Below are 27857 nucleotides of genomic sequence, written 5' to 3'. Positions count from 1 at the left end.
AGTTTTTTATCTTACAGGTCACTTATCCGTTCTTCTGCATCAGTTATTCTGCTATTGATTCCTTCTAGAGAATTTCTAGTTTCATTTATTGTGTTGTTCATCATTGTTTGTTTGCTGTTTAGTTCTTCTATGTCCTTGTTAAATGTTTCTTGGATTTTCTCCATTCTATTTCCAAGATTTTTTATCATCTTTAGATCATTACTCTGAATTATTTTTCAGTTAGACTGCCTATTTCGTCTTCATTTGTTTGGTCTGGTGGGTTTTTACCTTGCTCCTTCATCTGCTGTGTATTTCTCTGTCTTCTCATTTTGCTTAACTTACTGTGTTTGGGGTCTCCTTTCTTCAGGCTGCAGGCTCATAGTTCCCGTTTTTTTGGTGTCTGTCCCCAGTGGGTAAGGTTAGTTCAGTGGGTTGTGTAGCCTTCCTGGTGGAGGGGACTGGTGCCTGTGTTCTAGTGGATGAGGCTGGATCTTGTCTTTCTGGTGGGCAGGACTGCATCCGGTGGTGTGTTTTGCGGTGTCTGTGAAATTTTTATGATTTTCGGCAGCCTCTCTGCTAATGGGTAAGGTTGTGCTGGCATGGGCTGTCCAGCACTGTAGCTTTCTGGCCATTGATTGGAGCTGTGTCTTAGTATTGAATTGGAGATCTCTGAGAGAGCTTTCACGGTTTGATATTACTTGGGGCTGAGAGGTCTCTGGTGGAAGTCGGCTCTCCCACCTCAGAGGCTCAGGCCTGACACCCGGCTGGAGCACCAAGACTATGATTGTGGAGGCTTGGTGAATACAAAATCTGATATAGTAGGCCAGTAGGATGGAGACTCTGGGAAGAGTTGCAGCCCAAATGAAGGCTGCTGGCAGAATCCTATCCTCTGGTCATTGGCAGGAGGCTTCATTTCCTTACCATGTGGAGCTCTTATTAGGGCTGCTCATAACAAAGCTTCTTCCATAGAATGGAAGAGAGGAAAAGGGGGAGAGAAGGACAGAGAGGGAAAGGGAGAAAGTCAGGGGCTGGGAGAGTGGGCCCCAAAACTTTTTATCTTTTTGAGCAAAGAACTGTTCCAGGTGCCTTTTACAGTCTTCTAGGGAATTGAAGTTTTTTCCATTAAGAGAATTTTGTAAAGACCAAAATAAACGGAGATCCGAAGGTGCAGTGTTTGGTGAATACTGCAGATGAATCAGAACTTCCCAGCCAAGCTGTAACAGTTTTTGCCTGGTCATCAAAGAAACAGGCAGTCTTGCATTATCCTGATGGAAGATTATGTGTTTTCTGTTGAATAATTCTGGACGCTTTTCATTGAGTGCTGTTTTCCATTGGTCTCATTGGTAGCAGTACTTGTTGGAATTAATTGTTTGGTTTTCTGAAAGGAGCTCATAATAGAGGACTCCCTTCCAATCCCACCATATACACAACATCACCTTCTTTGGATGAAGATCGGCCTTTGGTGTGGCTGGTGGTGGTTCATTTCGCTGTCCCACGATCTCTTCCCTTCCACATTATTGTACAGTATCCACTTTTCATTGTCCATCACAATTTGTTTTAAAAATGGAATGTTTTCATTATGTTTCAGTGGAGAATCACATGCAGAACCATGGTCAAGAATGTTTTTTTCGCTTAAATTATGTGGAACTCAAACATTAAACAATGAACATAACCAAGCTGGTGCAAATGATTTTCAGCACTTGATTTGTATATTCTGAGTATGTCAGCTCTCTCCTGCGTGGTGTAACATTGATTGTTCTCAATTATTGCTTTGATTTGATCGCTATCCTCTTCAACTGACCTACCCAACCATGGAGCCTCATCCAGTGAGAAATCTCCAGCACGAAACTTCGCAAACCACTTTTGACATATTCAATCAGTCACAGCACTTTCTCTATACAGTGCACAAATCTTTTTGTGCATTTCAGTTGCATTTTTACCTTTCTTGAAATAATACAGCATAAAATGCTGAAAATGTTGCTTTATTTCTTTCATCTTCAATATTAAAATGGCTATACAAAAATTCACCAGTTTTGTTGTCTTTTATATTTATTTATTTTTTGCGGTACGCGGGCCTCTCACTGTTGTGGCCTCTCCCGTTGCAGAGCACAGGCTCCGGACACACAGGCTCAGCGGCCATGGCTCACGGGCCTAGCCGCTCCGCGGCATGTGGGATCTTCCCGGACCAGGCCACGAACCCATGTCCCCTGCATCGGCAGGCGGACTCTCTACCACTGCGCCTCCAGGGAAGCCCTGTTGTCTTTTTTTAAATGCACACTGATATGACAGCTGTCACATACAATCTAACAAAATTGTTTGGAATAAAGTTAAAGACAACTAAGTGCTACTAGAGCCATCTTATGAAAAAACAGAACTAACCTTTGGCTCACCCGATAGAATGATGTAGTATTTGCATATAACCTACACACATCCCCCTGTATACTTTAAATCATCTCTAGATTACTTACCATGTAAATGTTATGTGAATAGTTTCCAGTGCACAGTAAATTTAAGTTTTACTTTTTGGAAATTTTTGAAATTTTAAAAATATTTTTGTTCTGTGGTTGCTTGAGTGTGTTGATGCAGAACCCTCCAGATACAGTGGGCCAACAGTATATATTTTGATCTATTTTATATGCTGAACTGTCTTTGCATTCTAGGAATAAATCCCATTTGATCATGGTGTACAATCCATTTAATGTGTTGTTGAATTCTGTTTGCTAGTACTTTGTTAAGGTTTTCTTTTCATCAATATACATCAGGGATCTTGGTCTGTTGTTTTCTTTTCTTGTAGCATACTTGTCTGGCTTTATTATCGGTGTAGTGGTGGCCTTATAAAATGAGTTTGAAAGTATTCTCTACTCTTCGGTTTTTGGGAAGAATTTGAGAAAGATTGGTGTTATTCTTTAAATGCTTGATAAAATTCTCCAGTGAAGCCATCAGATCCTGGGCTATTCTTTGTAGGAGGTTTTTGATTACTGATTTAACTTCCTTACTAGTTATAGATCTGTTTAGATTTTTATTTCTTCATGATTCAGTCTTCATAAGTTGTGTGTTTCTAGAAATATATCCATTTCTTATAGATTATCCAATTTTGGGGTGTATATTTTTTCATACTACTCTCTTATTATCTTTTTCGTTTCTGTGGCATCAGTTGTAATGTCCCCTCTGTTATTTCTGATTTTTGTGTTTTGGGTCTTTTTTTCTTAGTCTAAGCATTTGTCAATTTTGCTGATCTTTTGAAAAACTAGCTCTTAGTTTCATTGATTTTTCTACAGTTTTTCTATTCTCTTTTTTGTTTATTTTTCCTTTATTCTTTATTATTTCCCTCCTTCTACTAACTTCGGGCTTCATTTGTTCTGTTTTCTTTAGTTGCTTGAGGTATAAAGTTAGGTTGTTCATTTGAGAGCTTTTTAAAGTAGATTTTTATCTCTATAAACTTCCTCTTAGTACTGCTTTTGCTGCATTGCCTAAGTTTGGTATGGTGTTTTTAGTTTTCATTTGTCTCAAGATATTTTCTAATTTTTCCTGTGATTTTTCTTTGACCCATTTGTTATTCAAGAGTGTGTTGCTTAATTTGTGCATATTTGTGAATTTTCCAGTTTTCTTTTTGCTATTGATTTCTAGTTTCATTCCACTGTGGTCAGAAAAGTTACTTGGTATGATTTTAATCTTTTTAAATTTGTTAATATTTGTCTTGTGGCCTAACATATGATCTATCCTGGAGAATGTTCTATGTGATCTTCAGAAGAATATGCATTCAGCTGTAGTTGAGTAGAGTGTTTGCTATATGTCCATTAGGTCTAATTAGTCCTTGGTGTTGGTCAACTCCTCTGTTTCTTTATTAATCTTCTGTCTCGTTGTTCTATCCATTATTGAAAGTGGGGAATTAAAATCTCCTACTGTTATTTTATCACTATTTCTCCTTTCAATTCTGTCATTGCTTGCTTCATATATTTGGGTGCTCTGCTGTTAGGTGCATATACATTTATAATGGTTATATCTTCCTGGTGAATTGACCCTTTTATCATTATATAATGCCCTTTGCCTCTTGTGACAGTTTTGATTTAAAGTCTATTTTTTCTAAGTGTGATCATCCCTCTCTTTTGGTTACAGCTTGCATAGAATATCTTTTTCCATTTTTTTCACTTTCAGCCTATGTTTGTTTTTATATCTAAGGTAAGTCTTCTGTAGACAGCATAAAGTTGGATCTTGTTTTTTTTCCATTGAGCCTTCTATGTCTTTTAATTGGGGGAGTTTAATCCATATAAAAATTGAGAGTAATTACTTAAAGAGAAAGACTCATTATTGCCATTTTGTTCATTGTTTTCTGTTTGTTTTATAGTTATTTTGTCCTTCTTTTCCTCTCTTGATGACTTCCTTTGTCTTTCATTTATTTTTTTGTAATGGCATGCTTTGATTCCCTTCTCATTTTCTGTGTGCATCTTCTGTAGGTATTTTCCTTGTAGTTACCCTGGAGATTACATAAAACGTCTTATAGTTATGACAATCTATTATAAATTGATATCAACTTAACTTCAATCACATAGACTCTGCCCTCCTCCCACTTTATGTTATTAGTGACACAAATCACTTCTTTTTATATTTTGTTATCAATTAACATAGTTTTTTAGTTACAGTTATCTTTTATGCTTTTATCTTTTAAATTCTCTACCAGAATTAAAAGTGACTTATCCACCACCATTACGGTATTACATGATTCTTTGTTTGTCTATGTATTTATTATTACCAGAGAGCTTTATATTTTTGTATGCTTTTGTGTTGCGGGCTAACATCCTTTCATTTCAACTTGGATTCCCTTTAGCAATTCTTGTAAAGCAGCTCTAGTGTTGATGAACTCCCTCATCTTTTGCTTATCTGGAAAGTTCTATATTTTGTCTTCATTTTTGAAGGTTAGGTTGTCCAGATACAGTATTCTTGGTTGACAGCTTTTTTCTTTCAGCATTTTGAATATATCATTTCACTCTCTTCTGGCCTGTAATGTTTCTGCTGAGATATCTGCTCATAATCTTATGGAAACTTCCTTGTACATGACAAGTCTCCTTTCTCTTGCTGCATCTGGTGCTCTATGTCTTTGTTTTGATTATAATGTGTCTTTGTGTTGGCCTCTTTGAGTGGACTCCCTACTTGGAGTTCTTTGAACTTAAATTTAGATACCTATTTCCTTTCTCAGGTTTGGGAAGTTTTCATCCAAATTTTATTAAAATAAGCTCTCTGCCCCTTTTTATCTCAGTCTTCTGTGGCTCCCATAATGTGTATAATGTTCAGTTTTTTTGTGTCCCTCAAGTCCCTTAGGCTTTCTTCACTTTTTTAAATTCCTTTTTTTTTATGTTCCTCCAACTCAATCATTTCAAATGACTTGTGTTCAAGTTCACTGAGTCTTCTGCTTGATTAAATCTGTTGTTGAACGTCTCTAGTGAAATTTTCAATTCTATTATTGTATTCAGCTCTAGAATTTCTGTAAGATTTTTTTAATAGTTTCTATCTTTTTGTTGATTTTCTCATTTTGTTCATGCATCATTTTGCTGATTTCATTTAGTTGTTTATATGTGTTTTCTTGTAGCATTTTGAGCTTAAGATGATTGTTTTGAATTATTTGTCTGGTAATTTGTAAATCTCCATTTCTTTAGGGTAATTTTTAAAGATTTATTTTATTCCTTTGGTTGGGCCTTATTTCCCTGTTTCTTTATCTGCCTTGTTATTTTTTGCTGTGATTTATGCATTTGGGGAAACGGCCACCTTTCCCAGTCTTTATGGACTAGATTTATACAGAGGAAGACCTTCACCAATAAACACAGCTAGAGATTCTGGGGGTCTCTCAAATATTTTCTGGGAATGTGTCTTCTCTGGATTTGTGTTTGTAATTTCCCAATTACAGAGGTTTCTTTTTCAGGAGGTTGTAATCACTTGCTGTCTCTGGTGGTACTGCCTTCTGTGGTACTGCAGGTTCTCTAGTGTTGCAACAAGCCTCCAAGCTCTCTTTTTTGCTTAGAGGGCCCCAGCATCTAAAGCATTCCATTTCTATCAGTGCTCCAAATCAGATGAGATGAAAGCCAAATCTTCCATCAGCCCCTCTTCAAAAGTCAGAATTCCCACTCTGTTTTTCTCTTTCCTTCCCAAGGGAGAAGCCATGAGGTGGGCTGTTTCTCCTGATTGTGCAGAGTTGTGCTGGCTGCCATCTGCAGTATGCTATAAATTCTCTAATGCTGCAACAATCCCATGAGCTCTTTTGTTCTCAGAAGCCCCCTGGGGAATTGAAAGTATGCTGGTTCCCCATTAGCACCCTGTATCAGGCAAGACAGAAATCAGTACCTCAGGCAATCCCACCAAAAGCTGGAATACTGGACCTAAGTTCCACTCTCCTCTTTCCCTCCCAAGGGAGAAGCTCCAAATTGGACTTTTTCTGCTGATCACACCAAGCTGTGCTGGCCTGGGGGAGGAGTGATTGCAGATTAAATAACCTTAAAAACCTGCAATAAGATTGCAGATTAACTAATGGCTTTTCTAACCTATTTTAATTGGCTGTTCTTTGCTGTGAGCTTGACTGGGTAACTATGATTTCTTAACTGGCTTCTGAAGTTCTCATAAAGGCTTTTTGGACTGTGTATTTTGGATACATTGGAGAAACAAGGCTCGGGGCTTCCTATTCCACCATCTTGCTCTGTGTTCAGACTTTCACTTTTTATTCAATATAATTCTTCCTGTTTGAACTTTTTATATCTATCACATTTTATTTTTAAAATATGTAAAAAAAGTATTCAAATTAAAATTTAAAACTATTGGAGAAAAAGTCTTTTCATTGCCAAGAAAGGTAAACACATAGAGAGCATTGGTTTATACTATTTTATTACTATAATTATTCTAAAATTCAGTAAGTATTAGCTTATTTTCACATATATTATACAAAACTTCCACTATTATAACCTTTTCCAAATTTTTCTTGTTGCCTTAGCAAAAGTGTAATAAGGCAATTTGCTATGGTATAAGAAATAAGTTAACAATATAAATAATTATAGAGCAGATATTTAAAATACCCCTTACTGATGTAGGTAAGAATAGCTGTAAAATAAATGGATTTGTTGAGTTTTTCTTTTTCTTTTGGGCTTTAGGCATTAGGATTTTTGTCTTCTTGTGGAATAGGAATGGAATACAATCAAGCTAAGGTAAGGTCATTCTATTTTTTTCTGGAACAAAAATGATTTTTTAAAGGGACACTGAATAGAGAGTCTACTCTTTAAGTGAAGGGCTCACTCTAGTGTGGTGGTTAAGAGCACAGCTCAATAGTTAGAGAAGTTTAGGGTCCTAATGCCATTTGTTTCTTAATGTTCCATATTATCAAGTTTCAGATAATATCTACTCCATAGGGGTTTTGTGATGTTTAAATGAAATATCATGTACAATCCCCTTTTCACAGACTCCAGAGCTCAATAAGCCCCCAGTGAATGGCAGCCATCTTTACAGAGAAAGAGAATGAAATTTGTAATTTATTTTGGAGTAGTTCAAGGTTAGGAATAAAAAGGCAATGATTGGGTTTGAGTTCCAAATTTAAATGTCGAATAACCTTTTTTTTAAACTTTAGGCACTGATATATTACACCTTTGGAAGTGCTGGAGGAAGCATGATATCCCAGATGATTTTGGTTTGTAATTAAATATTCTTGGGCCCAAATAGGTGTGGTATAAATATAACATTGTCAAAATATTAAGAATTTATATGTGTTTTAGGGGTACAGATATTTGTCAGGAATCAGTGTTCTACAGAATTGCGAAGTTGCCCTAAGTCATTACAAGAAAGTGGCAGATTATAGTGAGTAATCCACATAATTTATTTTAAGATAAAGAAATTTGCCAAGCAATTAAAAAAACAAATCAATACTAGTTGGAATATTTATGAAAGTATTTAAAGACTGTGCTTTAACATTGGTTATAATACAATTCTTTTAGTACAATGTAGAGTTTCTGATTTCTTAATAGTTACTTTTCCAAAAGTTTTAAATGATTGTACTCATCTTTTATTTTTGTTAGTTCATGTCTCCAAACAATTCTATTTTACTTGATCTTGTGATCTTCTTTCCTTAAACTGAGAATTTAAATATAACATGAATAAATATTAAGCAGTTTCTGTAATTCTAACATGAAGAATATGGGATGACCTGTTAAAAATTCCTGAAGAAATGGATGTAAGGTACATACCTTGGCAATCTCTATTGTTGCACTTGAGAACAATTCAAGTAACCATTATTCTATTACCCTATCCTTTGTCTACAAAAAACAGAGCACAAGGTTAATATATATTCCTAGAATCATTTTCAAAGTTGCATGTAATATTTCCTCATGCAACATCACTGAACCAGACTACATAACAGAGTTTTAAATAAAAACCTTCCAAGAAGTGAATAGGGTAAAATCCATGGTTAATTTCTATGATCAGAATAACATCTGAATTTACATCTTTGACATTATTAGGATCTGAGAAAAGAAAGAAAAAAATTACTTTTGAATTAAAGATGTTATATGTATCAAGATGTTTTTGTATGCTTAATGAAACTGGAATTACCAGATATATTTCAAATTGTGTATTTTGTTAGGTTTACTCAACCATATTTGAAATTTATTTTCAGACTATCCATAGGAAATAATTAAGAAGCGGTTCTTACTCTTGTATTGTAGTTTCAATATACCCAGTAAAAGTCAGTGATAGAAGGAGTTGGTTGCCTTCTTCTGAAATCTGTCTTCTTTCCTGAGCCTGCTTGGCTAGGGTCTTACATATATTGATACAATATTTGTATAGGCTGCAAAAAATAAGTAGTGTCTTGTACTTTTCTGAGAACCAAATAAGCAAAATTCTATCTCCTAAGGATATTTCTTTTCTGTTAGTAGACCAGATCTCTGCACAATTTAAAGAGAATAGGCCTAATAGTTCTTTTCTGTAAGCTGACTGCTGTCTCTTACAGTCTGTGTATTCTGGCTACTCTCTGGCTTGTTTCTATTCACAGTTGCTGACAAATTGGAAAAAAGTGCAGGTGTTCCAGTGGAAAAAGTGAGACTAACTGAAAGACCTGAAAATCTGAGTTCTAACAGTGAGATTTTGGACTGGGACATATACCAATACTATAAATTTTTGGCTGAAAGAGGAGATGTTCAGATACAAGTAATGTATACAGATGAGCTTGAATTTTTAGAACATGCAAATTACAAAGGGCTTAGTTCTCTCTGAGTCCTAGAAGGGTTAACAATGCTCCATCCTGAATGGGAAAGGGAAGAGAACCCCCTCTTTGTTCTACTTTTTTGTCTGTATCTTTCAGTTCCTTATAGCCTATGGGAGAACCAGTTGCAATAGTAATGGCATTGTTTTTTGCATTTACTCCTAAAAAAATTATTACAAAAAAAAAAACTAGATTGTAATTATAGAAAAAAAGTACCATCCAATGTTGGTTTTAATATGAATGAACTCTTACCAGGATCCAGAAATACCCTGTCCTTGGAAATGGGAATGGAAATAGGACAGCATTTGTGTGACCTTTGAGAACCAAGAGTTAAAGCCACTAGGTTTGCGTGCCCGGGTGTTGCTGTACATCACCAGGCCAGCTTTCTGGCCTTGAGGAAGCCATATGACCAACATCAACCCAATAAAACATGGAATTGGGAACGTTTTTCTGCTTCTTTTTTAAGACATGCCAATTGTAGCAAACTGGATCAATATACTGCATTAAAATCATCAAGTAATTTTTTTCTTTATTGAAATGAATACTACTACTAAAATAATTGTCAAAACTCATCATTTCTAGGTATCTCTTGGACAGTTACATCTAACTGGGAGGAAGGGTCTAGATCAGGATTACTATGTAAGTCAATCTCAAGCTTCAGTCATGTGGGGTGGGAAGGATAATGGTGAGAGAGGTTGGCGGGGCCATGAAAGGTGAGAGGGTGGGTGGAAGAGTTGCTGGGGAAAGCCCACTGCTGCTTCCTTGGTCAGATCTGCTTCCCAGTTTTTGAGGAAGAACAAAGTTCACTAGAGAAAGCACTTTTCCTACCTGCCTCCAAGTACAAAGCGGGTAGAGGCCTGTGAAGGAGTAGCTGGGGCTGGGGAGTTTCCATGGTCCCACTGAACCCTCTCTCTTCCCACCCAAACTCACTGTTGAACTGGGGTTAGGTGAGGAGGATACACCCATTCCCAAAGGCCAGCTGTGGAAAGTCTACCTGGGAGTTAACACCTCAACCCCACTTGGCTAGATTAGAGAACAGACTGCTTCCAATATAATTAAGTATATTATTAATCATCTTTATACATTTGCAAAGCTCCTTTCAATCACTTTGCTTAATCTTACCTGATCCCAGTGAGGTTAGAAGATTAATTAACAATTCACATTTATGGTGGAGAAAAAAGCAAATAAACTTGACCTACACAGGATCCTCCTCAGTAAGATGCCAAAGATGTTGGATGAGATCTTGTCGTAATCCTGATTGTGGTTTCAAGACCTTAGATCCCCACAGATCTGGGAACTAACTGGGATTCTTTTAAAAGATGATTTTGCAGCCCTTGTCATTTTATACAAGCCATGTGCTCACTGTTTCAAAGGAACACACACTCTATTTCAACATAGTCCCAATGGCTAAGCAATAGAAATAACTAATTTGTGTGGCAGTTACATAAAAGACTGATCTGTTATTACTTTCTGTTTCACTTTATATTTTATTTTATGAATGCACCTTTGGTGCTATAGTTTGTGTTTTATATGAGGTACTATACTCATTAGGTAAATGTCAAAGTTAATTTTATAAGATGTGATAAAATAGGTAGCAATTGAAATAAGCATATGCATTCCAAGACAGCTCAACTGAAGGTCTTCAGATTTTTTAAAATCTTCACAATAACTAAGGTTTTAGCTTCTTAGATTAGAAGTTCTGGATTCACATGATTCCAACATCAGATTTCAGCCTGCAATGAGTTTCTCCTGTTAACTATAAGATGCATAACTGAGAATTCCCCATTTTCCATAAAGACAAAATTTGATTGTGAAGGTGCCCAAACCATGCCTATACGGAATGCCCACTAAGCTTTGCAGAGTACATAAGATCCCACAAAACTAAGCATTGGGCTGGCCAAAAAGTTCATTCGGGTTTTTCTGTATGATGGTATGGAAAAGCCCGAACGAATTTTATGGCCAACCCAATATTTGCAGTCAGCTCTAGCCACCATGAACACCAGATGGGAGCTGTAGCTGCCTCTAGGTGAGAATGAGGTGCAATCCCAAGGCTGGCAATAGAAGAGTCTGGTGCTGTAGTGGCAACAGCTAGGCAGTTGGGTATCACCCAGGAGCCCAGTCAGGCTCTACTGTGGGCTCATTCACATTCATTATCTCTGTTTTACAGATGAGAAGCTGAGGCTGGAGAGATGAAGTAAATTGTTTCAAATCTCACAGCTAGGTAGTAAGATTGTTAAGGAGTAAAATTTGAACTCAGGATTTCCACATTCAAAGCCTGTGCTCTTTTCTTTAAACTTTGCTTACTCTTGACCTGGGCAAAAACAAAACACAAATTAAAAAAATGCAGCCATTGAAATCTAGTTTCCTCATTTGTAAAGCAAGAAGAAGGAATGATATAATCACTCAGGTTTCTCCAAATTCTCTGGTGGTATGTTGGGCCCCAATCTTCCCATCTAGACATCTAAAAAGGCTGGTTTAATTCCAGAACCATCCCAGTAGTTGGGCAAGCACAAGCTGGTCCTTCCTGCTTTCCTCAGTCTAATAAATCTGAGCTTGCATGGAGGACTCCAGTCAAGGTATCAAGACTGATTGGCTTATATATCAGTTAGCTTAGGCTACCATCATAAACCCCATTCCCAAAGTTAGGTGGCTTAAAACAGCAACCATTTATTTAATTCATGATTTTGGCAGGTCAGTAGTTGTGGCTGGGCTCAGCTGAGTAATTCTTCCGGTCTGGGCCAGGCTCAACTAATCTTGGCTGGGCTTACTCACACACGTATAGTTAGCTAGAGTTTTGGCCAGGGCTGGCCCATTTATGATGGCCGCATCTGTGACAGCTGAGATGACTGGGTCTCTCTTCATGCTCTCATCCTCCAGCCAGTTGGCCCAAGCTTTTCACATGGCAGTCAAAGGTTCTACAAATACAATAGCAAAAGTCTCTTGAGGCCTAGGGTTGGAACTGCCGAAATCACTTCTGCCATATTCTTTTGGCCAAAGTAAGTCATGAGGCCTGCCAGCATTGAAGGAGTAGGAAAAAGAATTTCTCCTTTGAATAGGCAGAACTGCAAAGTATTGTGGCCGTTTTTGCAACTTGCCACAGCTTAGCTGCATCAAAATCAACTTGGAAGAGCATGGGAGATGCAGAGGGGAGAGAGAAGATAAAAGGATAAAGCCAATTTCTGAAAGGCTGTTGCTGCAGCTCTTCCCATGTCTAGCTTCTCATCCTTCAAGTCTTACTGCCTCAGAGAGGGCTTTCTTGATCAACTCTACTGTTTTTTTTTGCGGTACGCGGGCCTCTCACTGTTGTGGCCTCTCCCATTGCAGAACACAGGCTCCGGATGCTCAGGCTCAGTGGCCATGGCTCACGGGCCTAGCCGCTCCGCGGCATGTGGGATCTTCCCAGACCGGGGCACGAACCCGTGTCCCCTGCATCAGCAGGCGGACTCTCAACTGCTGTGCCACCAGGGAAGCCCAACTCTACTTTTTTATCACTTATCCTATCATGCTGTGTTTAATTTTCTCTAGCCCCTCTCACTCCTTGTAGTATACTGATCTTGACCTGTTTGCTGTCTCCCCACGATGGAATGTAAATTCTTATCTATCTTACTCATTACTGTGTGTCTTGTACTCAGATTAGTACCTTGTACATATTAGGTACTTAGTAAATATTTACTGAATAAATGAGTAAATGAGTGAATGAATGAATGACAGCATCCTAAGAATTAGACATTTTCCCCAGCCTAAGAACCACCACTTGAATCAGTATGCTAATGTTTTAGTCAACCAAAGAAAATTAGTAGTGTAAGGCTCTTTATAAATATAAGTGATGCCCAGTACTGCCCAGCAAATTAAACATCAGAATACCTGGAAATGACTTGCTTGCCTTTTTTCCCCCTCCTCATTGTTTGATTGAATTAATTTCTCTTATGAGTTGTCACCACAGGCAACATTTTCACCTTACCCTCCCCACTACCAAATTCTTAATTATTGAAAAGTATTGTATATGCAATTCTTGATTACATTGTCTTGAATTTGTATACACATATTTTAACGTCATTTGCATTTCTAAATATATACAGGCTCAGAATTAATTGGATTAGGAAAGCTGGGTGTTTTGGTGCATATTATTAAAGTGGATAATGCATAATTAAATTAAACCTAGTGGAAGAATAATATCAAGTATGTAAAGGCAACAGCTTTGTCCACCCTGCCACCTATTAAAAAGAACAGAGCTAATACTATCCCCTTTAAGAGTGGCTTATAGAACCTGTGATAAAAGAAGTTTCACAAATGTTTTTAGAACAATACATTTTCTTGGCATTTCATTCTAAAGGAAATGTTACAAACTGATTAAACTAGGGACTTTCTTAGAACCAACAAAAAAATCATGTCCATTTTTTTTTAAAAAAGAGATGTGCCTTCAAATAATGAAACTTCACTTAGCATAATGCCTGAGACATATTATAGTTCATCCTATCTAAGACACCATCAATTATAAGATACATTATGTTCTACTGAGGAAGAGAAAACACTCCCAATATAAATTATATGATGCCATTGATAGTAAGAAATGTCCTGATTAAAATGGGAGAGGAGTTGGGGGCTGTACATCTCTTAGAATCAGTAAAATATGATGGTGGGTGCTCAGTAACTATTTGAAGAATGGATGGATGGATGGATCGTGTCTTAGTCTGTTTGAGCTGTTATAACAAAAATACCACAGACTGGGTGGCTTATAAACAATGAAAGTTTATTTCTCACTGTTTTGGAGGCTGGAAGTCTGACATCAGGGTACCAGCATGATTGGGTGAGGGCCCTCTGGCAATGCAGACTTCTCCTTGTATCCTCACATAACAGAAGGGGCAGACTAGCTCTCTGGGGCCTCTTTCAAGGGCACTAATCCCATTCATGAGAGCTCTGCCAGTCACCTCTTAAAGACCCCACTTCCTAATACAATTACCTTGGGCATTAGGTTTTCAACATATGAATTTGGGGGGAACACAGATATGCAGACCATAGCAGATGGATAGATGAATGGATGGATGGATACTTGACTCTTTGAGAACAAGAACTCAGGTTTGCCCATGCATAGCCATCAAAGTAGCTTGCATGGTTCTTTCACATAGTGTTTAATAAATGTTTATGCAATTGAAACAATAGCATTAAAGGCAGGTTAACGTAAAGGTAAAGAAAAGAGAGCTGAGATGCCAAGTAAGCCAGGAAAGAGGAAGGGGAAATGAGAGAGAGCCTCAATTCCTTTGGTCTTTACAAGGTCATTATATTGAAGGATGGGGAAAACTCCAGGATTCTTATTTGCTTCTAGGGAATAGATGATTCTCTTTTAACAGTTCAAATCTAGAGTGCCAGAATGTAACATTTTCCCCAGAGCTCTCTATTGCCAAATATTTGAGCCCAAATTCTGAAACTGGACTTTGAAAATGATTTCATAGAATCATAATGCTAGAGCTGGAAGGGACCATAAAAATTAAAATCCAGTCCCCTTGTTTTAGAGATTGACAAATTTATCTTTTCATTCAGTCATTTATTCTTTCATTCCAGAAATATTTTCTGAGTGCCTAACATACAGTAGACACTGTGCTAAGATACAGAGAATTCAACACTGGGGGAGAAAAAAAATTAAGCAGACAGGTCAATGGATGCATGCCATGATAGGGAAGGACAGGGTTCCCAAAAGCACAGAGGAAGAGAACTTGAATGAAGAAACCAAAGCCTGGAGCAAATTTGTACTATGACTTGCACAAATTATAGTTACTGATGGATATATTCGGGTCTTGGCTCAGTAGAGATATTCATAAGAAATACGATTATTTCTTATACTGATGTGTTCTGATAAATGTGATTGGTAAATCATACGTTTAGTCATACCTTTGATTTATTTACCAATATGTAATTGGTAAATCATACATTGCTACAATTTTCTCCTATCCAATTGACACCTACGTGATTCCAGACATTTTAGACAGCATTTGTTTCAAGACTACTTCATGCTCATAAATCTCCAATGGCTTCTATTTTTTACCAAATAAAACGAAAGTCCTTAGCCTGGTATTCAAGACTGTTTATAATACGGCCCCATCACATTTTTGCTAGTCCTAGCTTTTGGATGTTCTACTTCAGGTGTACCAAAGTAACTACTATTTCCTGGACACACCTTGGACACTCCCATCTCCATTCTTTGTTCATGTTATTCCCTCAGCCTATGATGCCTTCTGCACAGTGAATCCTTTATCTTTTGTATGACCTTTATCATTTAAGCCCTCCTTCTTTAAACCATGAAGGCAGAGTGCCAAGGACATGGGAATTGGATTCAGGCTGCTGGCAGGTTGCCAGTACCAACTGCATGAATCTGAGTGTCACTAAATAGGCGCAGATATTAATAATAGCTTCCTTACAGTGCTGTTGTGAAGACCGAGTGAGAAAAAGCTTGTAAAACACTTAACATAGAGCTGCATACAATTTCTATTATTCTAAACCCATCTAATTCTTTTCAGTGTTCCTTTTATCTCACCTATCACTTATTGTCTTACTGCTATTTACATCTACTCCTTTTTCTCAACAGTATTGTTAGGGAGCAAATGTAGGGATAGGGTTTTTTGCTCATCTATGAATCACCTATAATACCTGCCATACTACCATATGTATGGCAGGTTTCAACCAAGTTCTTGAAAGGATAAGTGAAGAATAGAAGAGGTGGATGGGTGAATGGATGCATGATGTGATGAGGTCCAGGATGGTAGCGTTTGTATTTACTTTATGTCCACAAGGCAGACCGACTTTAGTAACAAGTGTGTGGTTCTCAAATAAGTTGGCAATATTTCTAGAGCAAATTTACGTATAAAAGAACTACCTGCATTTCTTCCTTAAACATTCTCTTCTCTTTGGGAAGGAGTGGATCCTTGCACATCAATCTAGTCAAGGCTTTTTAAAGAGAGAAGAGTTTTGTCCTAATAAGACACTTTGGAGACTGTGTCTTCATTTCTCATTCCTGGGGCTTATTTCTTTTATTTCTCCATGTGGTCTCTGAGGAGAACTGATGGAAGGTCAGGATGAGGCCTAAGGAATGAGGCAGCAAGAGACAGGTCAGCTCCCATGCGTTCTAGACTGAGCATTTCACTTAACGTTATGACCCAGAGAGGATCAGAGGCTTTGCTGGCCCCCTTCAGTTTGATTTAGAAAGAATTGGTCTGAAGTTCACCTCTGCAGAAAGGCCTGGGCTCAGCAGGCAGCCAGCTGTGTCTAGTCTTACTCCCTCTGCCTCATAAACATTAGGATGCTGTATATCCAATTCTGCCAATTACACAAACTGTCTTATGCAATAAGTACATACTGACAACATACAAGTGCACTTTTTTAAAATAATGGAGTATTTAGTTCTGCAGCTGGGATTTATCTGTCCTCCACAAAGCCACATGCCTATCATGCCTTTCCAAATGTGAGAAACAAGCCCTAACATTCTAAAATTATATATATGAAATATATATATTTATCTCCCACTCTTCAGGTTTGTGATTGAAATAGCACTTGGTGTAGTGCTTTAAACAAAGTGGGCATTTCATAGATAGTTTTTAATGCATGTTGAATGAAATAAAATTTAGTTCAAAAGCTATTTTGTATGATATGTTCATTACTGTAAATAATGTTGTTCCTTTTCTCTCCAGAAAGCATTATACTACTTCTTAAAGGCAGCAAAAGCTGGGAGTGCAAATGCCATGGCATTTATAGGAAAGGTACAAGCTTCATCTTGACCAATATTTTTCATTTCTTAAAACCTAATAGTACCAGCTAATTGAACCCAGTGTATGGTGACAGGGCTGCACACCTCTTTCATGGAAGCAGCTAAGCGGGGCATTCGGCTACAAACTGAGAGTAGCATTCTTGAGGTGACAGTTTGGGAAGAAGCCCCATACAATAGTGGTCTTTAGCCAGGGCACCAAAAGCCGTCTTGAAAGTGAATGTGGCCCAGGGTTCCTGGCTGAGTGTAGCTCAGAGCCCCTCTGTTGAGCCCTTGGCGGGTAGCAGGAGATCTGGGCTAGATTGGGACAGGCCTCGACCCATCGAGGGTACCTCCTTCCTCCATCCCTGGAATGAGAACCAGCTCCAGACTGACCAAACCCAGCTCCTCCCTGACTGATGGGAGGAGCTGTTGTGGAGTGTCCCTCTGGAGAGGCATCTTCTTCTCTCCTTCAAAGACCACTCACACCCCTGTGTGCTGTCCTTGGCTCCCCGCAGCCAGTCTGCATCAGTAACCATGGGGACAAGTGCCCTGCTTCCAGAGGGCTACATACAGTAAATTTAGATGCAAGGAAACATGAAAAAACACAGATAGGATCCTTTTTTTTTGCCCTTGGGCAAGGGCACTCCAGAATGTATGTAATAGATTGTATCCTTAGTTTTTCCATTTATAAAAATGGAGGTGAAATTCAGATAACATAAAATTAATCATTTTAAAGTGTACACTTCAGTGGCCTTTACTACATTCACAATGTTGTGCAACCATCACCTCTATGTAGTTCTCAAAGATTTTCATCACCCTCAAATTCCTTAGTTTTTACATCTTTTCATTTATTTTATTTTATTTTTTTGTAGATGTATTTAGAAGGGAATGTTGCAGCACCACAAAATAATGCTACCGCTTTCAAATACTTTTCTATGGCAGCTAATAAGGTATGTATTCAGCCTATTTCTGTAAAAAACACTTGCCTTTTATTACATGCAGACTGGTGCTGAAGAGTTAAGTCCAAAGCCCCATGCCAGACTAATGGGCCCGGGAGGCGTTTAGGGTCCCGGGGAAGAAAAATATCGTTGACAATAAAATATGGGGTGGGGGTAGGCAGAGACACGTCTCACCTTCTTGGTAAATGGAAAATGGCAGTGCCTTGTGCTGTCCTAGCTAGAGGCCAGACAGAAGCTCAGCTCTCCCCTCCACCATGCAGTAGATGAGGCCATCTAGCTCAGGAAACAGGAAACAAAAATGAGGACTGAGGAAGGGAAAACTCAGTCAGTAACTGCAGTAAGTTGAGTACAAAGACAGCCAAGAAATGCCCAGTTTTTTCTCCTTTGATCTTACCCAAAGGCTCTGGCTCAGGCAGAAGGTTGTCGGGCAGCCAGGACAATATGATTGAGAGCGTGGCACTGGAGACAGAATCCCTGGTTTGAATGCCAGTCCTTCAACTTACTAGCTGTGTGACCATGGACAAGTTACATAACCTCTCTGTGCCTCAATTTTCCTATCTATAAAATGAGAACATAGGAAAATTTGCCTCATATTGTTGTTGTCAGGATTTAATGAGTTAATACTTATATGCCTCATATTGTAAAGTACCTAAAGCAGTGCCTGGCACATAATAAGTGTGTGTGTCAGCTATTATCTTTCGAAGTCTGGGGCCAGTAAGGTAGAATGAAGTTCAAAGCATATCCGAGGCAGAATGGATTGGATCTGTGAGGAAATATAGAAATTGTGTAGTGTGGCTCCTGCCACTGAAGTTCTTGCCTTGGTTCCTAAGATCAGTGAAGCTGGTATCTGTCAGGTGAAATTAGCAGACTCCCCTAAACCCCTGTAGTGCATAAAGACCGTCCTCATGACAACACTCACCAACCTAACGTTGGAGAACAGCCTTGATAAACTTTCTAATCCTGCACAGTAGGAAGCATTTTGTTGTCTTCCACTGTCTTACAGCAACACAGGCAGTAGAGATGTGCTCAAATGGAGAATATTTTCAAGTGTTCTCGGTTTTTAAAAGCCCACACGCTGCTTCAGGAGCCTATTTATAAACGACTAGCACCTTGGAGCTGCTGCTATTGTGGTTTAAATTACTGAGAAGGCTGGTATTCGGCTCCTGTCCTCTCCCTTGTAATTTGTATGAAATTGTTGCTCAGCAAGACAGGCATCCAGAGTACCATTAGATTAGGATGACAAGGAGAGCAGACTGAAAAAGAGGTGGTATAATGTAACAGAGGAAGATCTCATGTGACTGGGCAGATAATGCTGATTTGTCAGCGCAAAGGAATGATGCCAGGGAGCTGAGTGTGTAAATTAACCCAGCTCCCCCAAGCTATTCAAGGGCTGTGTAACCACTAGTGATCTGAGCTACTCATGTTCTAAACCTGAGCTACCTTCCTTTATGGGCATTATTATGAATGGCATCAGGTGGACATAGCCATGTAATCCTTTACCATCTCCTGGACAGTTTATTAGATTCCTCACTTGGGGTCACTATCAAAGTAAAGAGTTTCTGCCTCCCACTCTTGCACACCCATACTCTTCTTTTACAACTATTTTTTAAACTGTTGCTTTTTAAATTTGTTTTTAAGTCAGTACCAGGATGCAAAGCTATAGACTCTATGACTTCTTGTGTCTTACTCAGAAACATGAACAGTTAGCCTGTGTTGGGCCCAAGTTGGACCATATTCTGGTTTCCTCTCTCACACCTCTGAACACATCAGGCCCATCCCCATCGTCACACTTATGTCATTCCCCCCTTCCCAGAATCCCCCATTCTGAATACCCATTCCCCAGAGCAGAGCTCGATCCTCTCTCCCTCCACAAAGCCACCCCTACTCCCTTGGCACACATCTTTTCCCTCTTCTGAACTTGCCCTGTGTTCACTCTGTGTACTGCTAGACACTTTACTGCTTCTACCCTCTGCCTTCTCTCCTACTGTCTGAAGGCCATGTCTCTTCACCTAGAGGAGGCCAACGGTCTTAGTGCCTTGTAGGGGTTCATCAAATATTTGCCAAATATGACCATCTGGTCCCTAAGTTCATGTCAGTTAACCTGAGCAAGAGCATTGAGCCCTAAGGCAGAAGTTATGTATGGGGTGGGGGGGTTGGTGCCTGCACATATGTTTTGTTTGGCTCAGAAAGAGTTTTAAAAATTAGGAAATTTCATATCAAAATCTGGATGTCCAGCTTTTCTTGGAAAATGAGAAGAGCTGTCCACGTGAGGCGGCCTTTCCACATGATGACAGTTGGCTGCAGCAGAGAGCCGGGGAGGTGCTGCTGCCTTTGGACAGGGCAGGTGCTCTCTGGTTTGCCTCAGTCTCCACCACTCCCCCATCACCGGGCTTAATGTACTTCTTACATTACTTGCATGGCTCTGGAGGTATCTGAGTTGGCCACTCCTGAGCTGAACATTCTAAACAGGTACTCTGGGCCTTAAACAGTTGGTGAGTCATCCAATGAGACCCTGGTTTCCCAAGGATTCTCTTAGAGAAAGAAAGAAATGTGTCCCTAGTATTCTAACCTTTCTCCTCCTTCTCCCTTCCTCTTTCCTTCCTCTCATTTCCCTTCCTTCCCATTTTTTCTCAACATCTAAATGAAGATAGTTAAAAGGAGACAGACTCACTAGACTTTACCACATGGATCACACCAGGCCTTACTATCCCCAGAGCAGTCTATCCTAAAACTCCTGGAACCACAGGTAGTAGTCAGGGGAGAAGAGGGAAGAGGATAGTAGACATATACCAGCTGTTTTAAATACAGGTGGACCGTCCTCAAGAATTCTTACAATAGCTGGCCCTTTGACATGCATAGGCTCAAAGTCTGGAGTCTTGAAATAGTTGTTGAACTATGCCTTCTCTAGTTATGTGCTATTCCTGTATCACCGAGGAATATTCTGGTTGCATCAGCAATAATTACATTTCAATTATTAAATTATTAAAACTAATTACAAATAAATACATTTAAGTGGTAAAGAGAAATTTGGAGAGTTTTCTAACAGAACTTAAGTCCCTGAGCAAATACTATAAACCTTACAAGCAGTAACAGTGCTTTACCATCCATAACAGCTAGATTGAAATTCATAGAGTCTCCAAATGTTATTTGGCCATTTATGTCAACCTCCTTTGACCAAAGCAGGTAACAAGTGTCTAGATAGACTTCTCCCTTCTGAAAAACTCCTACACATCCTTTAAGACCCAGCTCAAATGTCAACACCTCCGACAACTCAATCTGCTCAGTCCCTAGTCTCACCCACCATCACCTAAGCCTCCCTCTTCTAGGTGCCCACAACACTCTTTATCTGTTTCTACTATAGGACTTACCACATTTGACATGATTAAGACGTCCTACCTAGTGGCTCAGAGCCCAGGAGTCTATAAGGCAGGGATCATGGTTTATTGATCTTTTGACTTTCATCTCCTACCTCTGCCCAATGCCTGTTACAGAGTCACACACAAAGCAAGCACTAAATAAATGCTGAATGAAAGACTGGAGGAAAGATTTGACTTTCATCTCCCTCTTTTCTAGTCAGAGGTGGGTTATGAAAGTGTGAAAGGAGAAACTAGAGAGGGTCAGAATAACACCAACTGCCTGATTCACCTGCCTTAGTTCATCTCCTACCGGCTGCATTTCAAATATTGTGAATGATTTTGCAATACTTTTCCGTATGGTGAATTCTTCTGGGACTTTACTTGGATTTTTAAACCTGTTCCAGGGCAATGCCATTGGTCTTCATGGGCTCGGTCTTCTTTACTTTTATGGGAAAGGAGTTCCTGTGGTAAGTTAAATAATTTTCTTATCTTTTTCAACATTTCTAGCAATTTATTAGGGTGAAATTCATGATCACTGATTAATCTAAAGGAATTAGTCTCTATTACTTGGTTTGCCAAGGTATCATATCTAGTAATAGAGAATAAAATAATTCAGTGAAATATTTGCCAAAGAGACATAGAACAAGCTTGTGACAAGAGTAACAACGCTAATTATATCTTAGAATCACAGATTCTAAGTAACCTTAGAAATCATCTAAGCCGTGAGGATTTTTTTTCATAGAGAAATTTATCTTCTTACTTTAACTTTTGTCTTTTGAGTGACCTTCCCCCAATATCTAACAAAACCTACTGTCAATGTAGGAAAAGACATAATTTACAATGAAAATAAGATAATTATTTCTTAATAGAATCTAATATAATAATGAAATAAAATGTATAATACTTTTGATACTACTTTAATTAGCCTAAATCACATAGGGCACTAACTATGCTCTTAAAAAAAGTGGAAGGCAATTGTTACCATGGAGTTATGCATGTACCTTTGAGTAACAAAGTGTAATTATCTTGCAGAATTATGCAGAAGCACTTAAATACTTTCAGAAAGCTGCAGAAAAGGGATGGCCAAACGCACAGTTTCAGTTAGGCTTCATGTACTACTGTAAGTGCTACACATATGGCTGCTTTACTTAGAATGATAAATGCAAAGTCTGCTCCTTTTTTAAGACAAATCAAAGGATTGGTGAAAGTGGTTTAGACAGAACATTCAGGCAGCAATTTGAGGAGGAATTTGAAGAAGACAGGAGGAAAAGGACATTTGGGGGGAGGAGGCAAAGAGGTGCAATCAGAAAGCTCACCTTTGAAAATTTTAAGTTTGAAGTGCCTTGTGACACTCAGCGCACAACCCAGAAACAAGTGTGAAACTCACAAGAAAGGTAAAACTTGGAGAGAGAGATTTGGGGAGACATCAACATACAGGCATTAGTAAGAGTAACTGAGGTTGCAGAGGGAAAGGAGACAGAGTGTGAGAGGAAGGAGAGTGGGCCATGGTGAGAAATCTGATGATCCTTGGTGCCATATTGAAAAGACGGGCAGAGAGGGGGCTTCCCTGGTGGCGCAGTGGTTGAGAGTCCGCCTGCCGATGCAGGGGACACGGGTTCGTGCCCCGGTCCGGGAAGATCCCACATACCGCGGAGTGGCTGGGCCTGTGAGCCATGGCCGCTGAGCCTGCGCGTCCGGAGCCTGTGCCCCGCAACGGGAGAGGCCACAACAGTGAGAGGCCCGCGTACCGCAAAAAAAAAAAAAAAAAAAAAAAAAAAGACGGGCAGAGAAAGAGTGGTCACAAGAAGACTGAAAACGCATGGCCATTTGATTTGGAATTATAGTATTATCTGGCCCAAGATAGGTGGTGCTCCTTATTTTGGGCCACATAATACAATAATTCCAAATCAAATAACACAGTCCAATGGCATCAGCTCAACGGTTGCAATATATGCCATTGTTTAATCTATAGTCCTCATTTATCTTTGATCAAGATAAAAAATGATGTAACTATCCTTATTAAATTGATTAATACTTTGCATCACAATTATGGCTAGGACTAATACTGTAGCACTATGCCCAGAAAAATGATTCCATAAAAACATCCGAGTTTCAGATCAAAGTGAAGCGTTAATTCTCAAGTGGTACTAAGGGTTAAGAGTCTTATTCCAAAACAGTGGTTCATATACATTTTGGTTCTTATACATACCTTTGTGAATCTGATGAAATATAAACCTTCCCCTTCAGATGTGTGCGTAAGGACACGTGTACACACCCCCCCCCAAAAAAAATGTTGGATACATTTCAGAAACTTACATTCCCTGAAGCCTATCCATGAATTCCAGGTAAAGAATCCCTTCTCTGAATATTTTCTCAGCTTCAGAAAGACTTGAGAATAATCACAATAGTTTGGTCTTAAAATAACCCAAAGTTGTCCAGGGGCAATGATTCGATGCTCTATTCCTAGTGGGTTTTCTTTTATTTTTGAGAAATTTATTTTCTCCAAATTGGCTCATGTCTATTAGAAGAATATCTAAGATGTATACAGCATTGTTGGATTTTCAGAGCACTGGCATACGATGCCATATGACTTACCTTGGGGCTTTTGCATAATATACATCAGTTGAATTACATTTTAGACTCATGCGATCTTCTCAACAATTCTAGAAGGTTTCAACCTCATTAATGGATAGGAACCTCAAATACAGAGATATCCATGATGAGTTGGCTCGTCAGCATGAGATTGAAAAAGAGACTCAGAATGCTTGCTCTGGTACCAGTCCTTTTTCTTTGGGCTATGTTGCCAACCAATATTTTAAATAAATAAATAGCAACAACAATAATAAAATAGTTATTATTTGCTGAGCAGTTCTAAGCATTGAGCTAAAAATTGCTATAAAACCATGAATTTCAAACCAGAATTTTAAATGTGGATTTACACTGAATGATGATCTTTTACGAACAACGTGAACATATTCTTCATCATCTGGTGATTGTCCTAACACTGAGTATTGCTACTCCATTTTAGTGTTCAAGCTTGCATTAATGCCTGCCATTGTGAAAGCCAAATAATTCCATGGCATCCCACAGCAAGAGAGGTTTCTGGCAGTTCAAATATAAAAATGTAATGAGAGATCTGTGTTCACAGGGCACATAGTGGTTTGAGAAATCTGCTCAATAAATGCTTGTTGTTGATTGAATACTTAGTTTCAAAAATAATATTTAACTTTTCTTCCAGAATACCAATTTAGCAGGAAATGTTATCATAAGTATAAAGAAATCGTTTCCACTCCCAGAAATAAATGGATTAAATTCCCATTTAATGCAGATTTTAATTCCCTAAAAACACTAACCTTAGTGCTAATCTTTAGCAATTAACGAAAATTGGCATGTAAGAATTTCTTGCTGGAAGAATTTTGATAAATTATGAGACTAACCTGAGCTATCAAACAAATCCTTGGAGTTTTAAATTTCATTTTGTACAGCATATTTATGCGAGTAAACCTTTTTTCGCATTAGAAACAGTGAAGCCAAAATGCTGAAAATTATGGAGGCTGACATGAAGCCTCATCATATTAATATTAAACTCAACATCAGTGATTTATTGTCACAAACAACATTATCTGTCATGTTAAACAAATGCTGTTAACTTATACTATGTTTTTATTTGATTTGTGTGTCCATTTTGATTTTTAAATATTTATTGTTGAATAAGGCCTGCAAGTGTGAACAACTTATTTCTAAATTTAGGTTTATATGTTTGAATAATATTATAATAAAATTTTAAATCAAAAAACAAAAAAGCATGGTCAGAGGAATGGGGTGAGGAGGAGGTGACCTTAAGTAGGACAAGGGATAGAACTTTCAAGAAAGAGTAAATGAATGAGCACCCCTTTGAAATTCAGTGAAAGGCCTAGTTCTCACTTTTCAAAAAAAGAAAAAAAAGGAAGAAAGGGCCAAGTATCTGTGGGACTTGTCGATAAGGAGGATTTTGTGAGGTCATTGAACTGGTTGGGATGGAAGCCAGATACAGTGGGCTGAGGTGTAAATGGAAGGTGAGGAAGTAGATGAGTAAAAATATTCTTGGAAGTAGTGTGCCCTTAAATGGAGGAGAGAAGGGCGATAGTAGCATGAGGGGGACCGAGAATCAAGAGGGAGTTGTTTTTAAGATGGTGAGAGACCTGAGCATAATTTTTGGCAGAAAAAAGAAAGCCAGCCAGTGGAGGTGGTTAATGTGTCATGGGAGAGATGAGATAACTGATGAAGAGGTTCTGGGAATATTTAGGTGGCATTTCTGATCTAATCTGACCAGTGGCAAATCTGAAAGTATCTGATCAGGTCCAGGTAGGTGGGGGTCTCATTAGCTTTCATGAAGAGGAGGGATTTCTCACCATCAAAGACTGGAGAGACAGTGGAATAGATGGTGCAGTTGTAAATCTGGGGAGAGGGGCAAGTGAGGAAAGATAATGTGAGGGTTCCCTGCATGAGCTCAGAGGTACAAAGTCATCTTCTGAGAGCGAAGGTAGAGTGGTTGGGGTAGGTGGTCTCAGAAAGCCATGAAGGTTTGTAATAATCTTTGTGGGGACTGAGAGAGAGTGGCCAAGACACGTGTCAGGACATCTGAGCACACCTGAGTAACCCTGCTGAGTCCTTCCTGTCAGGTGGAGCAAGGGCAGCAGCAGACTGCATCATCAAGAAGACAGGTCTAGTGGTTTCCCTGGTGGTACAGTGGTTGAGAGTCCGCTTGCCGATGCAGGGGATGCGGGTTCGTGCCCCGGTCCGGGAAGATCTCACATACTGCGGAGCGTCTGGGCCCGTGAGCCATGGCCGCTGAGCCTGCGCGTCCGGAGCCTGTGCTCCACAACGGGAGAGGCCACAACAGTGAGAGGCCCGCGTACCACAAAAAAAAAAAAAAAAAAAAAAAAAAAAAAGACAGGTCTGGCCAAGAGGTCAGCTGGCATTTTCCACAATAGCCCAGGTGGAGGGCCTGTTTTCTACGGTTTTGGGAGGTTGCCTAAGATAGCCTTGTTCTTCTAGTTTATTCCAAATCCCAGGCCCAGGGTCTATCAGATTCCTCAAGCATCTAGAATAAGAGTAATAGTTATGGCTAATGTTTAAGTCTTTACATGTATTTACTCATTTAGTCCTCTCAACACATCTAGGGGGTAGCCCACCATTTCTAGATGAGCAAACTGAGCCATATCAAGGTCAAACATCTTACACAAGATCATACACTTGGTGGAGCTGGGACTCAAACCCAAGTGACCTGCCTCCAGAGCCTTTGCTCTTAGCAGCAACATGGCACTGCTTCTAAAGGCTAAGAAATGTTAGAGCTGGAAGGCAGTTTCAGAACCACCTAGTGAAAGCCCGTCCTTTTGCAAATGAAGTGCTTATGGGTGCCCAGGTCACAAAAGGAGTAATGGGAGAGTCAGGACAAGAATCCCAGCTGCTGGGAGTAGCTGATTCTCCATCCTAGCTCCAAATGCCTTGCTCCAAGCAATGAGCTGAGTCTGAGCTGGGCCTCCTGGAGCTGGGATTTACTGGCTCTAAACTCCATAGTTATGGCTGGGAGGAGCTATACTGGTCTCCTGGTGTGGAAGGATGACAGGGATGGTGACACACATCCTGGAGGGCCTTCTGGTCCTCAGAGACTACCACTTGGTCTCCTTTTCATTAATTGCAGTTATACCATATTGAGGAGATGTTTTCATGAGACTAAACAGTCCATCTCCTTCAGTTTTCTGAATGGGTCAAGAACATACATTTCCATATTCTTACTTAAAATCTGACTCAACTTTTTTCCCCCAAATAGTAGATCTAGAGTAGCTTGACTTTTGGTTGGCTTTTCTCATCCTATTTAAAATAGCAGGAATCACTATGAGCATTACATCCATAGATTATAATGTAAAAAACAATGTAAATAAGGGGTGGCTCAAAATAATTTTAATTTTCAGCTGGCTCTGGAGTATGGAAGGATTATAAACTTGCCTTCAAATATTTTTACTTGGCATCTCAGAGTGGGCAGCCCCTCGCCATTTATTACCTGGCCAAGATGTACGCCACAGGAACAGGAGTGTTAAGATCGTGCAGAACTGCTGTGGAGGTAAATCACGGGCTATTTCTAAAGCATTTCACTTATCACAGAGAGGAGGTGATACTGTCCTTAGATTGTTGGTGTCTTTGATTTTATAGATATTATCTTGTTTCTTCCAGCTGACAATGTGGACACCGACATTTGCCAGGGAGGAAAAGCAGTGATGTAACTCAGACTGGGAAAGGGAGGAAGAGAAATGATCCCTCCTGTCTTGCATCTGGCTTTTCATCAAGTTCAGAGCTCGCCTCCGAATTCAGTTATGGAGCTCTGTTTCAGCTTTCAATCAAATCTCCAGGGCAATTTGGCACTTCTAGTAGGATTGGGAGTTGCGACTTGGGACATGAAAGGCTTGATTTAGCCTAGAAAATGTAGCTCACTTCTTCCCAGAAAGCCAGGTCCTTAGGTTTTTCTGATGATTTGGATGACAATTGAGAAAGTGAATTCTTTCAGCCTGGGATAGTGATGCAGTTTTCAAAAGAATGCTTTTAGGACCTTAATGTCCTTCATT

At 39.2% G+C, this 27857-nt stretch overlaps 1 protein-coding gene across 1 annotated transcript in view; it reads left to right on the top strand.

The window, feature by feature from the left end:
* The window catches only part of SEL1L2 (SEL1L2 adaptor subunit of SYVN1 ubiquitin ligase), a 61059-nt gene that overhangs the window by 20101 nt on the left and 13101 nt on the right, over positions 1-27857 (top strand). The window contains exons 3-11 of the mRNA XM_060123425.1: positions 7110-7163; positions 7580-7639; positions 7725-7806; positions 8996-9150; positions 16885-16953; positions 17813-17890; positions 21660-21722; positions 22288-22375; positions 27210-27358. Coding sequence (XP_059979408.1) covers positions 7110-7163; positions 7580-7639; positions 7725-7806; positions 8996-9150; positions 16885-16953; positions 17813-17890; positions 21660-21722; positions 22288-22375; positions 27210-27358 — 798 coding nt within the window. The remainder of the gene's footprint in view (positions 1-7109; positions 7164-7579; positions 7640-7724; positions 7807-8995; positions 9151-16884; positions 16954-17812; positions 17891-21659; positions 21723-22287; positions 22376-27209; positions 27359-27857) is intronic.

Source organism: Lagenorhynchus albirostris, chromosome 15, assembly GCF_949774975.1.
Source record: "Lagenorhynchus albirostris chromosome 15, mLagAlb1.1, whole genome shotgun sequence".
Lineage (NCBI taxonomy): Eukaryota > Metazoa > Chordata > Mammalia > Artiodactyla > Delphinidae > Lagenorhynchus > Lagenorhynchus albirostris.
Note: the sequence above shows the minus strand (reverse complement) of the source record. Positions and strands in the feature narration are given on the sequence as shown.